Here is a 14,365-nt window from a genome sequence, read left to right on the forward strand (position 1 = left end):
TTTCTGTCGGACGGCTTTTGGTGAGCCGGCAACAACCAGACTCGACTGCCGTACCACTTCTCTGCGAGCTTATTGAGCCCAGACGGTTCTGTGAATGTAGCATCTGTTCCTAGGCTGACACACGGTAATTATCTACTCATAGCAGGCGACTGCGAGAATATGTAGACCAGCTGCGCTCTTTTTTTCAGGGCCTCTCTGGAGGGTCTCATTTGATCTCAACCTCTAATCTTTTTTCTCTATGAATGTAAGACTGTGTATTTGAGCAATGGGGAGTTAACTCAGATCTGACCTGACTTGTGTGATATCTAACCAGGGGGGCAGACTGAGGCTAATTAGTTGAAGAGCAGAATAAGATAGAGAACATTTTATGTTCCAAGAGAACATTTTATATTCCAAGCGGAGCCTTATTGGGGTACTATGAAAAAGGGAACGCAGCAGGAATTGATTTAATCATGTTTAAATGATCAAATGGCAAATTTAGCTGTTGACCACATGATGTCTGAATGAGACAAGTTGGCTGTTTGGGTGACAGCTTTTCCTAAGGGCTTAAATGGCCTAGCTGGCTGCCTATTGCAAACCATATCGAGTAATAATAATAATAATAACTTTATTTTATATAGCGCCTTTCATGGGACCCAAGGTCGCTTTACAAACATATCAGGAAAAACAATCGACAAAGAAAACACAGACAACAAATCAAACAGAACAGTAAAAGGGTCAATAAATAATAAACTTATATAATGCAATAGACTGGGTGTGTGTATAGTGGAATCAAAAATTGAAGGCAACATTAAACAGGTGAGTTTTGAGGGTGGATTTAAAAGTGTCCAGAGAGGTGGCATTACAGACATCGTCAGGGAGAGAGTTCCAGAGTGTGGGGGCGGCAACACTGAAGGCCCGGTCCCCAACGGAGCTGAGGCAGGAGTGGGGGATGGAGAGGAGACCGGAGTCAGAGGAGCGGAGAGTCCGAGAGGGGGTGTAGGGGTGGAGAAGGTCCATTATGTACTGAGGGGAACGGCCATGAAGAGTAAGAATTATTCATGAATGCTTTATGGTGCATAGAAACCGACATACAGTAATGGCACACTAGTTACAAAAGATTTTTTTCATTTTCATTAAAATATACATGTTATGTCAGAGCAGATTCAATATTATTTATTTTATAAAATATAGTCTTATTAATCCCATACATTGCATTTCAAAGGCAGCAGGCACTTTCTTCTACAAATCATTCATTTATATTTCCTTCCCCCACCCTACCCCTGACCCCTGCCTCTACCTGGACCCAGGCACACTCACACACACACAGACATACACCAGTCCTGGGCTCAGATCCTCTTCCCCTCACCCTAACCCGGGTCCGTATCCTTTTCCTACCCCGATCCTATCCCTGACCCCTGCCTCTATCTGGGCCCAGGCACATTCACGCACACACAGACATACACCAGTGTTTGCCATGTCTCTCCTATGATGTTATTAGCCTCTCTTACTCTGAAAATGTAATTTAATGTTATTTATTGCTCTATAAATGTTCTTAGCCGGTAGACAAACATACTCCAGGAGCTTGCTCGATCGCCTCGTTGAGAGGGGTCAGGGAAGAATTTTTACAGCTCACTTATCTGGCCCCCGGGTGATTACTGTTTTTTTGCTTCCCTCTGGAATATGTAGGGGTGGGATGTCTGCCCACCTCCCTTGTTCTCTGTAAAGCGCATTGTGTTGCCTCTGGGTATGAAATGCGCTATACAAATAAAGCTTTGATTGATTGATTGATTGATCAACCTGGAGTATTTTCAACACAGAACCCCCCAGGCCCAGACATACAGCCCCTCTCATCTGCTGACTTCATCAATCAATCAATCAAAGCTTTATTTGTATAGCGCATTTCATACACAGAGGCAACACAATGCACTTTACAGAGAACAAGGGAGGTGGGCATATGTCCCACACCTACATATTCCAGAGGGAAGCAAAAACCAGTATCACCGAGTGGCCAGAAAAGTGGGCAGTAAAAATTCTTCCCTGACCCCTCTCAACGAGACGATCGAGCAAGCTCCTGGAGTATGTTTGTCTAACAGCTAAGAACATTTATAGAGCAATAAAAAAAAAACTTCATAGACTATAGAAGTCCATGTATATGTTAACAACCCATATCAGTCCTAAAGCACATAGCCAGAGTAGCCTGTCATATTAGCCTCCCGTTCAACTTAATCAGATTCCCCGCCAGTTCCCTGGTGTCCGCCTCAGACAATCATCATGACCAACAACAAGTGCTTTATCACTATAATTGGCGGTGTAATTACATGGGGGCGGCGGCGCTGCAATACTTGGCCAGGGACGAGTGGATATCAGCTCTGAGACCAGGCTTCATCAAAGACACGTTAGATCTTATCGAACACATCCAAGCGTACAGCAGGACAGGAGTCTCTCGTTGCTCTTTGTGAAGGAGGTAGGCCCAGGCATGTAGTTGTTGGTGTACTCCAACATTAAAGGAGTAGTAAAGGCAAAATGCATGTTTAGCCGTGTTTTAAGGTTACTTATGATCATATACAATGGTTCAGATCAAAACGTTGACAAAACTAGCACTTTTGAGAAAGTCTGATAATTGCTCTACCACCGTTTTGGTCATACAATGGATGTGGGTGGGCACCTTGAAAAATCGTTCAAAAACATGTTTTTCACGGTGCCCACCCACATCCATTGTATGACCAAAAGGGTGGTAGAGCAATTATCAGACTTTCTTAAAAGTGCTAGTTTTGTCAACGTTTCGATCTGAACCATTTGTATATGATCATAAGTAACCTTAAAACAGGGCTTAACATGCATTTTGCCTTTACTACTCCTTTAATCAAAAACGAAATGAAAGTTTTCCCAGCAAAACTACATCCTGATCACAGCTAAGTAATAGTTTAGAGTGCAAGAATCGCTCACGTTATCGTCCTCGGTACACAAACAAGTGAGGAGTAGCATAGCCATGCATCGCTACCAAAGCAACCTTCATCCTCACCTCAGCCATATAATTCTGTTTAATCATGGGGCACCTTGTATAAATCAATGATCTGAGTGCCTGTTCATCTGCCTGCTGAGTGCTTCTGAGGGATGAATGATGGTGCCACCGTCATGGTGGAGAGAGAGAGAGAGTTTGGTATACTGGTGTTCACTGTCAAAACCCACGCCAGAGACAGAGAGAGAGATTAGAGAAAAAGCAGGTTACATTTGTCACATTTGTCAAGAATGTGTGGTCTAGGCAGATTTGGCCCAGGAGGTAGCGCGGGTCGTCCAATGATTGTAGGGTCGGCGGTTCAAATCTCGGCTCCTCCTGACGACATGTCGAAGTGTCCTTGGGCAAGACACTGAACCCCAAATTGCTTCCAGTGAGAAGGCTAGCAACTTGCATGGCAGCTGCCGCCATTTGTGTGTGAATGGGTGAATGAGAGACCTTCATTGTAAAGCTTTTTGTATAAAAGCGCACAGCCACTCAATCTCTGAACCAGTTGGGGATTGGTCGGCGAGAGTCCAGTTCAACCTTTGGTGGACGAATGTAGCAAGGCCGTGCTTCTTGCTTAGGATAGACCCAGCTAGAGCAAAATTTGGGAGAACTAGCTTATCTGCTGTTACGCAGTGGGTCTCCTGGAGGAGGAGACCTTGGTGGTGCAGGCCAGGTGTTCGAAGACGTCGATCTTACTGGGGGTGAGCCCTTCGGTGTTCATATGCAGAATTCTGAGTTGGGATCCGGCAGAGCAAGCTCCGCTGGCTACCCTGCATGCCTGTGGCAACCGAACACCAGCCCGGGTGGTAGCCCTCAGTTGGCAGACTTTGCTTCGCTTGCGGTGGCTAATTGCAGCTTCTGATGAGGGGCACCACGAGAAGGTGTCTGCCTCGCCCCCGCAATCAGATGTTTGATGCACATACAGACGTCATGGTCCGTTCAGATCTTGGTTTCACTCATGTTTTTTTGGGCAGATAAATCTGTAGCAGAGGAAAGTTGTACCTCAGGCCGTTCATATCGAAACCATAGTTCTTCTTCACAGTTCATCTTGTTCACAGTTCACATCTAACCTTTACGTTTGACGCTTTTGAGGGTACAAATTTGTTCTGGACGACCTTACAATGAGAAGACAAGGGGTTGGAGTCACAGAGAGGTTTGGAGTGTGGGTGTGTTTGGAAAGGGTGGCTAAGTGCCCTGGTAAGCTGGTTATCTTTACAACCAGGATGGTATGGAAAGGGCAGCCCCAATGATCTATGTCCTGGGAACTTTACAACATATACCTGGGATGTGGAGGGTCCATCTATGTCTAGGTTTTAAGACTTTTATTACCTCCAGATTTATGGACAGGAAAGGGGGAGTTGCACATCTTCTGGTTAAATTGTGAAACACAGATTGCATTGGATGCTTTATTCATCTATCCTTGGATGAATAAATTCTGCTTTACCAGTTACAACTGTTGAGCTGTTTTGCTTCTTAACCCATATTGAACGAGAAATTCTACAACACACTCATATAATGGCACTCAACCACGTGATGCAGGATGCATAATGTTGCTTGCAGTGACTACCGGCTGAATTGTACTCTTGACACATGAATGTTTGATTTTCTGTACTTCGTGTGTCCTCAGCTTCCGACGCCAAGGAACAGCAGTTCTGGATGAACCAGCTCCAAGCATGTGCCAGACGCCACTCTGACAGCAGTGCCAAGGTGTGTATCGCAGCTTCCACACACACACACAGGGGCGGACTGGCCATCAGGAGCACCAGGAGTTTTGCGGTGAATGGCCTGCCCCCCCCCCCCCCCCCCGGTCAACAAATCGCACGACAATCAGAATTGCCTGTCAGAACCCCGCCCCCCCTCCATCTCACCGCGTCGGCTTGTGGCCTGAATTATTTCCCCAGTCCTCCCCTGCACACACACACACACACACACACTCCAGATGCATCCGGAAAGCTTTCAGGCTCCAGGGACCGTTTACCTGTGTGTGAGCAGAGAGAGTAAAGCCTCCCTCTAGAGATTCATGTCCCGCTTGGTTCTCGAGCTGCTCGCTCCTCATTTCCCACGTCTGAAAGTGCTGCTCAGGTTCACTTGAATGACGCCTGCATAGAAAGTAATACAACAAAAGTAGGGCTGGGTTTAAAAAATCGATTCATCGATTCTGAATCAAATGATTCACAATCGATTCATGAATCCCAAAATCGATCTTTTATTTAATGAATGAATGAATAAATGAAGGAATGAATAGTTCATTAATTCATTCAATGATTCATTCATTCATTCATTTTTGGAAATCAGTATCGATACCCAGCCCTAGTATTGATGTGTTGCATAACATGGCAGTCATGTAATTAAGGTTACAGCTAAAAAAAACAGGTTTTAGTAACACTAACCGAATCGATATTGAATCGAATTGAATTGAATCGTGATAATCGATTCTGAACCTTGTGAATCGGAATTGAATTGATTCTTGAAATTCGAATCGATACCCAGGCCTAAACAGAAGTGTGGTAGAAATGCTATTGATACTCACAAGTAGCAAACACTCTGTTCTGAGAGCTTTGGAGAGAGGAGTTCTCCAGCTGGCCTCGGAGGCACACACACACACACACACACACACACACACACACACACACACACACACACACACACACACACACAGTACTAGTACTGCATGTGAGTCAACCTTCCTGTTTGACCCCAGACTGTTCAGTTCAGAAAGCTTTTGTGAGATGGTTGAAGTCAAGGTCATGCTGACTAAAGCGTGACATCCAAGTCAGGGCTGCCACCTGACAATGTGTTATTTTTAGATTCTACTGCAGCTAACTGTTAACTGTCTGTCAGCCTGTCCCTCTCTCTCTCCTTCTCCATCCTCTCTCTCTCTTTCTTCCATCTCTCTCCTCCCTCCCTCACCTCTAACACTGACTTGTGTTAGGAATGAACAGTGGCAGACTACAAACAGTGTTTTCTCTGTCTGCCTGTATATCTCTCTCCCTCCGTGCGTCATGGCAGTTTCCTGCCCTGCTGATGGAGTAAACTATCATAAATATTGCTGTTCTAGCGTAGCCTGTTATTCCTCCTTCCTCCATCACAGAAACCCTGGGCCAGGGGGGCATGCTTCCCCTTACACATCTATTGGTTTCATTATGCATTTTGCAATATTTATTAATGTTTTATTCTTTATTAAGTATTCTTCTGTTATATTTGGTTGTATGTTATGTTAATGTGTCATGGGTCACTTGTGAAAGAGGCGATTGAAATCAAGGAAGAATGCGGTCCTATGTCGACTAGATTGGGTTAATGCAACGGTTCATTTCTCTGAGCGTGCGGCTGTTCTTCAAAATGTGCTGTTTACCTGGTTGTGTAGTGTAATAGAGGAAGGTTGTAGCTTCAGTCCTGTGAGAAGCTACTGTGTATCCTGCAGTGTAGTGTGTCTACACGGGATGTGTGGACTGCGCAGACTCAGAGCAGCCACCACCTCGAAGGTTGGAGATCTAGCGAGTCACGGGTGTGTTTGTTTTGGAGTCCTCCTGAGTCACGGGTGTGTTTGTTCTCAGGTGAGGAAGCTGAAGGGCTCAGATGAGCGCCTGAGCGTGGAGAGGATGGGAGGCAGCCAGGAGGGACTGGTGAGTCATATCGAATGCACCCACAGCCCCTCCACCACAACACGCACACACGCAGGCACACGCGCACACACAAACACACATACACACACACACACACACACACACACACACACACACACACACACACACACACACACACACACACAGTTTATATGCTTTTATTTGGATCCACAATTTTTCTGATCCAAACATTTGAAGAAGGTTATACAATATGGTGGCTAAACCAGACACTGGATGCACATACAGTATACAGTATGCTCAACACACAGAGGAGTAGAAGAGGTCATAATGATGATACTCTAACAGATGTAAGCAATAGCATATGGAAATAGTCAACGCTCAAGGATAAATGAAACATCTCCTTCTCCAGATAGAGAGGCTGCCAATAGTTGCTGAGACTGAGCAGTACTTTGCCAGTCTTTTTGCAGCAGTCTTTTGTAGTCCTCCTAGTTGCAGTCCACAGAGCACAAGTCCGTGAACATGCCCCAGACTCCCAAACACAAGCACAATCAGTTGGCAGTTGTATCCTAGGGCCTTTATACATTCTATCAAGGGCTGGTATTTTATGAGTTTAAATATGAAGCAAGTATCCATATACAGATCAAAAGAACAGCCTATTTCAAAGATGATAACTGATTTTCTTGATTCATTCATGAAAACAACATCTGGAGTATTTGGGATATCACACAACATATTATTTTCAGTAGAATTGTGATCAAACCAGTTCAGTTTTACAGTGCTGTGCCTGTTTTCACCTGTACTTCTCTGAAGCCCTTTGAGACCAGGTCCACCAGCCGGTCACGCTTGGCTACAGTATGTACAGTCCTTTGTAATACTGTAGCTACAGCCATTTAGGGTGTGTGCCATTTGTCTCTGTATTTCCTGGAGTTGGTTGTGGGTGTAGGATTAGGGCTGGGTTAAAAAAAATCGATTAATAGATTCTGAATCGATTTTGAATCAAATGATTCAGAATCGATTCATGAATCCCAAAATCGATCTTTTATTTAATGAATGAATGAATAAATTAAGGAATGAATAGTTCATTAATTCATTCAATGATTCATTCATTTTTGGAAATCAGTATCGATACCCAGCCGTAGTAGGCCTGTTGATGTGTTGCATACTGTAACTTGGCAGTCATGTAATTAAGGTTACAGCAAAAAAAACAGGTTTTAGTAACACTAACTGAATCGAATTGAATCGTGATAATCGATTCTGAACCTTGTGAATCGGAATCTAATCGATTCTTGAAATTCGAATCGATACTCAGCCCTATGTAGGATACAGTGTGGGTCATGTTGTGATGGATACCAGATTGCCAGGTTGTATTTTGTTGGCGGGCCTTGATGGTAAAGATAAGAATGTCCTCTCCGATGGTGGTGTTTGAGAGGATAGTGTGTGACAGAAAGTGATTTGCAAAGAGTAAACAAGCATGTTTTCCTTGCAAGCTTAGGCGAATCCAATGCTGAGCACTCTGTGACCGCCTCGTTCTTAATATTGAGGCTCTCACTGTTTTGGTTGACAGCTTGTGTTGCGCAGCGTTCTCCCGCTCACAGGACGCACACGCAGGCATGAGCGGGTCTGTAATGATGCTGTTGTTGAGCGCCACAGTGGTGCCGTCACACACCGTCCATTTCAGTTGTATTCCAGAGCGGCGGCACAGGTCATTTAGGTCCATCTGGTCTTAACGCACACCGAATCATATGGCGAACTGACGAATCCTCGTCAGTTCAGTGGAGACAATTACATTTTACTTTACGTATACATCACTTTACTTATAGTTATAGTTTTGTTTAAATCTAGGGAAAACCCTGAAACACTCCTAAGGGCTTTTGAAGCAGTCGCAAACACATGTTTATACTGTCTTGTAGCCAATTTGGACTCTCTGAATGCAGCCATTCAACCCTTCAGTACACTGCACAGTTGCATAGACAAGAGAATCCAATTATACTGTCTAACTTTGATCAGTTCAAGAGCCGAGAGAGAGAGAGAGAGAGCAAAGAGAGAGGGAATTAACGAGAGGAGGGGTTGAAATTTTCTTCTCTCTCTCGTCAAAACCATCACTGTGTTCTCACTGTACCGTGACCGGGGGAACAGTTGTCTTGACGATACACACTGTTGCAGTCTAATCCGTCCTAAGCCTCACGTTCCTGTGTGCAGAGATGGGCGTCCCTCTAGAGCCCGGGACCACAGCGGGCGCGGCTCACCACCCTGGACGGTACGTCTGCAGTGTCCGTGGCTCAACGGGTAGAGCGGCTTGTCCAGTGGCCGCAGGTTCGATTCCCGGCTGCTCCTGTCCACGTGTCGAAGTGTCCTTGAGCCAGACACTGAACCCCAAATTTCTCCCAGTGAGCAGGCTGGCACCTTGCATGGCAGCTGGCCGCCACTGGTGTGTTAATGGGTGTATGAGAGGCCATTGTAAAATGCTATGGAGGAAAGCGCTATATAAGTGCAATCCGTCCGTCTGTATTAACTTTATGTTGGTCTCGGCCAGGCCTCGCTGTCACGTCTCCAGCTAGTCCAAAATGCTGCTGCCTGGCTACTGAGAGGGACTCGACAACACATTACTCCTGTTCTTGCCTCCCTCCATTGGCTTCCTGTGCAGTTTAGGATTAATTTTAAGATTTTATTGTTCGCTTATGAAGCCTTGAATGGTCTGGCCCCACCCTATCTCGCCGACACCCTACATCCGTATATCCCACTGGTCGGCTGACCAGTCACTCCTCGTTGTCCCTAAATCTAGGCTAAATCACAGTGGGGAACGGAGCCTTAGCCTGTCACCGTAGCCCCCAAACTTTGGAACAAGCTGCCCCCCCACATAGGCTGGCCCCAACGCTTCCCGTGTTTAAGTCCCGCCTAAAAACACATTTGTTTTCCCTGGTGTTTTAATATTAAGTATCAGAGTAGCTCTTTCCTATTATGTTTCATCATGTTTCTATTGTCCTATTGTGTTGTCTACTGTGTTTTTTGTATTGATTGAAATGGAAAGCACTTGGTCAACTCTTGTTGTTTTAAATGTGCTCTATAAATAAAGTTGGATTGGATTGGATCAACTTGAGTGACCCGGGGAACAAGCGCTGGGTCATTCTGTGATATTCATCTCCAGCTGTGGGATGAAACAAATGGACCTGACAATCCTGACTCAGCTGTTCCTTGATTGTGTTCCCTCTCAGCGCAGAGTCCCACTTTTAGATCCAAAATCCGTGAAGCCTTTCTCCCTCTGTGACGGTGCCGGTATATATACCTCAGTAACATTTTTTTTTAGGATCACCTGCGTACTCGTCGCCCTGAACATGTGACTGGGACGTTTTATCCCCTAAACTCTAGGGCTGAATTCACACACCACACTGCAGCGGCAGAGAAGAGATGTTTTCACTATGCTGTAACTCTCCAGAGAGATTTAAAAGCACTGGTTATAAACCAGGCTCCCTGTGGACCTGATTCTGAGCAGGCCCCTGGTTGACCCTGGTTGACCCTGATTGACCTTGCTTGCAGCAGTGCCTCTGAGAGGTCAGTCAGTCTCTGTATTTCTGCGGGGGATTCAGCCTCTGTTCCAGGGCACCCCCTTCTTTCTTCCCCAGCACTAGTAAGCACCACTAGGTTCTACTATCTACAAATGGTCCTATGAATGTTACATAACAACCTATAGGGGATATATTTTGCTCTTTGGGCGATGTGTTTACTCTATAGATCATACAGTACACAGGGCAGTACAGAGTACATATATCATACAGTATGGATAATAATAATATAATATTATAATGGATAATATAATAATACAGTATTATAGGACAGTATGGATCAGAGTACATAGATCATACAGTATTATAGGACAGTATGGATCAGAGTACATAGATCATACAGTATTATAGGACAGTATGGATCAGAGTACATAGATCATACAGTATTATAGGACGGTATGGATCAGAGTACATAGATCATACAGTATTATAGGGCAGTATGGATCAGAGTATGAAAGCTAGCTGGAGTGTGGAGACAGTCTGCTCAGCTGTCCAACTCCCTTCCTCTCACGTCCTCCTGTCAAGGGCCAAGTCCACCCATGGTAGTACACCTGTGAAGAGGCAGACCTGCTGATGCTGTGTGTGTGTGTGTGTGTGTGTGTGTGTGTGTGTGTGTGTGTGTGTGTGTGTGTGTGTGTGTGTGTGTGTGTGTGTGTGTGTGTGTGTGTGTGTGTGTGTGTGTGTGTGTACATGTACATGTTGGGGCTGGGCTTGTTGAAATACTGCTGGTGTTGCAGGAACGGAGAGAAGCCGTGTGTTCCAGCGCGCAGCACGGTTCATTTTAATTGCATCACTCTGTCTTTTCAAGTGGAAAGCGTCAATTCACATCCGAAGGATGTTCTTTTTTTACGCACCAACTTCCTCAGTATCAGATGAGCCGAGAGCCATACTGAATAATCTGTCTCTTTGAATATTACAGCATGGCATACTAACTTCTCCACATTCAATTGTGAGGACACTTCACTCTCTCTGGGTCCGCTGTTCTGTGCTCTATTTAGTTATCTCTCTCCATCCCTTACTCTCTCTCTCTCTCTCTCTCTCTCTCTCTCTCTCTCGCTCTCTCTCTCCCTCTCTCTCTCTCTCTCTCTCTCTCCCTCTCTCTCCAGCACACTCTCCCGCAACCTCTTTTCCTGCCTGACTCCTTCACTCCTTCCCTCTCACCTGCCATCTTCCTCTCTCTCGTCCTCTCTCTACGCCTCTTTCTCTCTCTCTTTCTCTCTCCACCCCCTCTCCATCTTTCTCTCCCTCCCTCTCTTTTTTTCTGTCTCTCTCCCCCCATCTCTCCCTCTCTCTCTCTCTCTCTTTCCCTCCACCCCCCGCTCTGTGTCTCGTTCAGAAGCGTGGAGCTCAGCTGTCTGCTGTCTGCTCTCGTTCTGCTGAAGTGCCTGCGGCTCTGTGCCAATTATAGCCATGGATGTATTGGTTATAGCAGACAGACCTGGGCGCCGGTTTGCCCGCCTCAACACTGTGTTTCCTTCTCTGATTAGTCACCGTTTACAGAGCAAGGTCACCCTCGCTTCCCACCCACAAGATGATATCTCCCTGGTTAGGTTGATTACACAAGGGGACCGTGTTTGCATTTGTAACTCATGATGACTGGAGCTGTGGTGTGTCAGAGAAGCGGTACCATAGCTGGTCCCAGGGGTGAAAATTAACTGTTTGGCTCACGGTGAGTCATCTGCCAAGGGGACTGTAGATGAAAAAAATCTACCGGCCAAGTATTTTTTTTTTCCGGATAGCCTTCCTAAATCTAGTCGCCAATTGGAAATTTTACCTGCATTTGGCCGGTGGCAGGTGTTAATTTTCAGCCCTGGCTGGTCCTCCCTAGTTCACTCCAGCTGAAACGGTGTCCTGGTTTGAATAGCAACAATATTGAGCCTAGTCCCCATTCATAAATGTACTGTATGTATGCAGCCTCTGAAGACAAATCTCTGACAATCCTAGGATGATCCCGTCGACCCAGGAGGGATTCTTGGTTCTTAGTCCAGAGAGAAAGGAAGCCAAGTTGTTTCTACTTCAGTAAGCAGCAGAACTCGGGGAGGCTTTCTTGTTTGATTTATTTATATATTTTCACTGCTTGGTTGCTAGGCTCTGCTGTGGGAGGGAGAAAGGGAGAGAGAGAGATGGAGACAGAGAGAGAGATAAATGAGACAGAGACAGAAGGAGACCAACAGAGAGAGACAGAAAGAGGGACAGAGAGAGAGAGGCAGACGGAGGGAGAGACGGAGCAAGACAGAGGGAGAGACAGAGCAAAATAGATTGAAAAGGAGAGAGACAGAGAAGGAGATGTATTGAAAACACCTTCAACTTGATCTGTAAAAGAGAGCAATAAATATGGCATTTTTCAGTAACTGTAGGTTGATAGCTTCTTAAATCTCCTTACCTGCTAGAGACAGGTGACCCCCATGCTCCCAGGCTCCTGCGCTGCCGTCACGATTAAAAGATTGAAGGAGTTGAGAAATCTTTGAAAATCTTGGGCTGGGTTTGGTTTGCTTTTGTGCCCAGTCTACGATTGGGATCAGTCTTTGTTTAAAAATGTGACTGTTTGCTGCCCTGAATGACACTAGGCTTCCAATACTGTCTGCAGTGTAAAGTCAGCTCGTAGTTACAGGGCAGGTTTTTGTAAATCCCTTTTGCAATTGAGGAGGGTTAGGGTTTGTCTTATGTGCTACTTACTGGAAGACGGTTACTGAATAATCTAAATATATTTTTCTAATGTATTAACTCTCTCTCTTTCTCTCTCTCTCTCTCTCACTCTCTCTCTCTCTCTCTCTCTCTCTCTGTCTCTCTCTCTCGCTCTCTCTCTGTCTCAGGGATCGGCATCTTCCGGTCGGACCCGAAGTGTTTCCCTCCTCCCCCACCTCCCCCCATCCTCCTCCCCCGGCAGCCAGAGACACCTGGGGCCCCCGGGCACACCCAGCAACATCGTCACCATCACCCACCACAAGTCGCCCGCCGCCGCCCGCCGCGCCAAGAACCAGTACCCTGGCCGCCTGGCAGAGGTCAAAGAGGTGGGTGGAGGCCAGCCGCCACTTTATGATGAGCCACATTCTTTGATTTATTTTTGGTAGAACCAAACAATGTCTTTTAAGGGTAGAAGAATGTAAAAGAATGGCTTTGAAGGAACACAGCAGTCCCTTCACGATGACATCATGGAAGAATAGCCTTTCTCACTTTGTAAACAGGCTTCTGGTATCTGTCATACCTGACATATCTGCGTTAGGGGGTTTTATTTTGGGAATTGGGAAATAGTTTGACCTGAAATGGACTTGACCCTCGACTCTTTGTAAACGCTCTGCTAAATTTTTTTGGCCAGATGTCATCCAGTGGGTTCGAGCCAAAGGAATAGAATCTGCACTCTGTAGCTCCTGTTTGCTTATTTATTCTAGAGTGACGTTTCGAGCTTACCTCTCTTCTTCAGACATAAAACATAGAAAGACGCCATCTTGTATACAATCCCTCTCAGTGCTGGTTTCTCTGTTGTGCCAGTGGTGGTGCAGTGAGTTCAGCACATATTTTTGGCCTGGGAACCCTGACCCGATGCACATTCACTGTACTGTAGTACTGCACTGCGTTCGATGTCTGTGCAGTAAGTTTAGCTGGGTAGGCGCTTCTCTGTATATCCTTACCGTTTATTGTGCCTTAGGGAGGAGAGCAGTTGGAGCTGATGCTGCACTAGTGGAGTGAAGGTTGCATTCACTACTACGGCAAATATCTACTAGTCTGATTAGAACAAGAAGACGGAGTCACATTTGTATTTCCTTCATCAAAGTAGCACTAATTGAACAACCCTGGCACCCCATGCTTAGTCTGCGTCTGTATGAGTTTTACCACACCGTATTAAGTGCCTGAGGTCCTCTAGTGTCACTTCACTTCCCAGCACTTTGTGTGATGTGAGTTTCTCTCCAGTTTTGCCACGCTTGTCAGTCCTCTAACTTACCTTACCGCCTGGTTACTGCCTGGGTTCTTAAAGCCCTCTCTGTCAGATGACATAATCAGTCTGGATCAGTAGATGGAGGTTTTTGAGATAAGCCTCTCATTGGCGTTGCTCAGTACCAGCGGCGCCAATCAGATTTGGTCCCCCGACATTATTTTGCAAGGGCACTGTGGAAAAACAGCAATCTTAGCCCCGCCCATGGCAGTTGTGATTGGTTTAAAGAGAATTTCCTGAAGGGGATTAATAAAGCATCTATCTATCTATCTATCTATCTATCTATCTATCTATCTATCTATCT

General features: G+C 45.7%; 1 protein-coding gene across 2 annotated transcripts in view; it reads left to right on the forward strand.

Annotated features, from left to right (window-relative positions):
- osbpl10a (oxysterol binding protein-like 10a) overlaps positions 1–14,365 on the forward strand; it is a 67,648-nt gene that overhangs the window by 19,202 nt on the left and 34,081 nt on the right. For both annotated transcript variants that reach the window (XM_084454852.1, XM_084454853.1), the window contains exons 3-5: positions 4,614–4,693; positions 6,541–6,609; positions 12,944–13,141. In XM_084454852.1, coding sequence (XP_084310978.1) covers positions 4,614–4,693; positions 6,541–6,609; positions 12,944–13,141 — 347 coding nt within the window. The remainder of the gene's footprint in view (positions 1–4,613; positions 4,694–6,540; positions 6,610–12,943; positions 13,142–14,365) is intronic.

The sequence above is a fragment of the Borostomias antarcticus genome (genome assembly GCF_949987555.1).
Source record: "Borostomias antarcticus genome assembly, chromosome: 21".
NCBI classification, from domain to species: Eukaryota; Metazoa; Chordata; class Actinopteri; order Stomiiformes; family Stomiidae; genus Borostomias; species Borostomias antarcticus.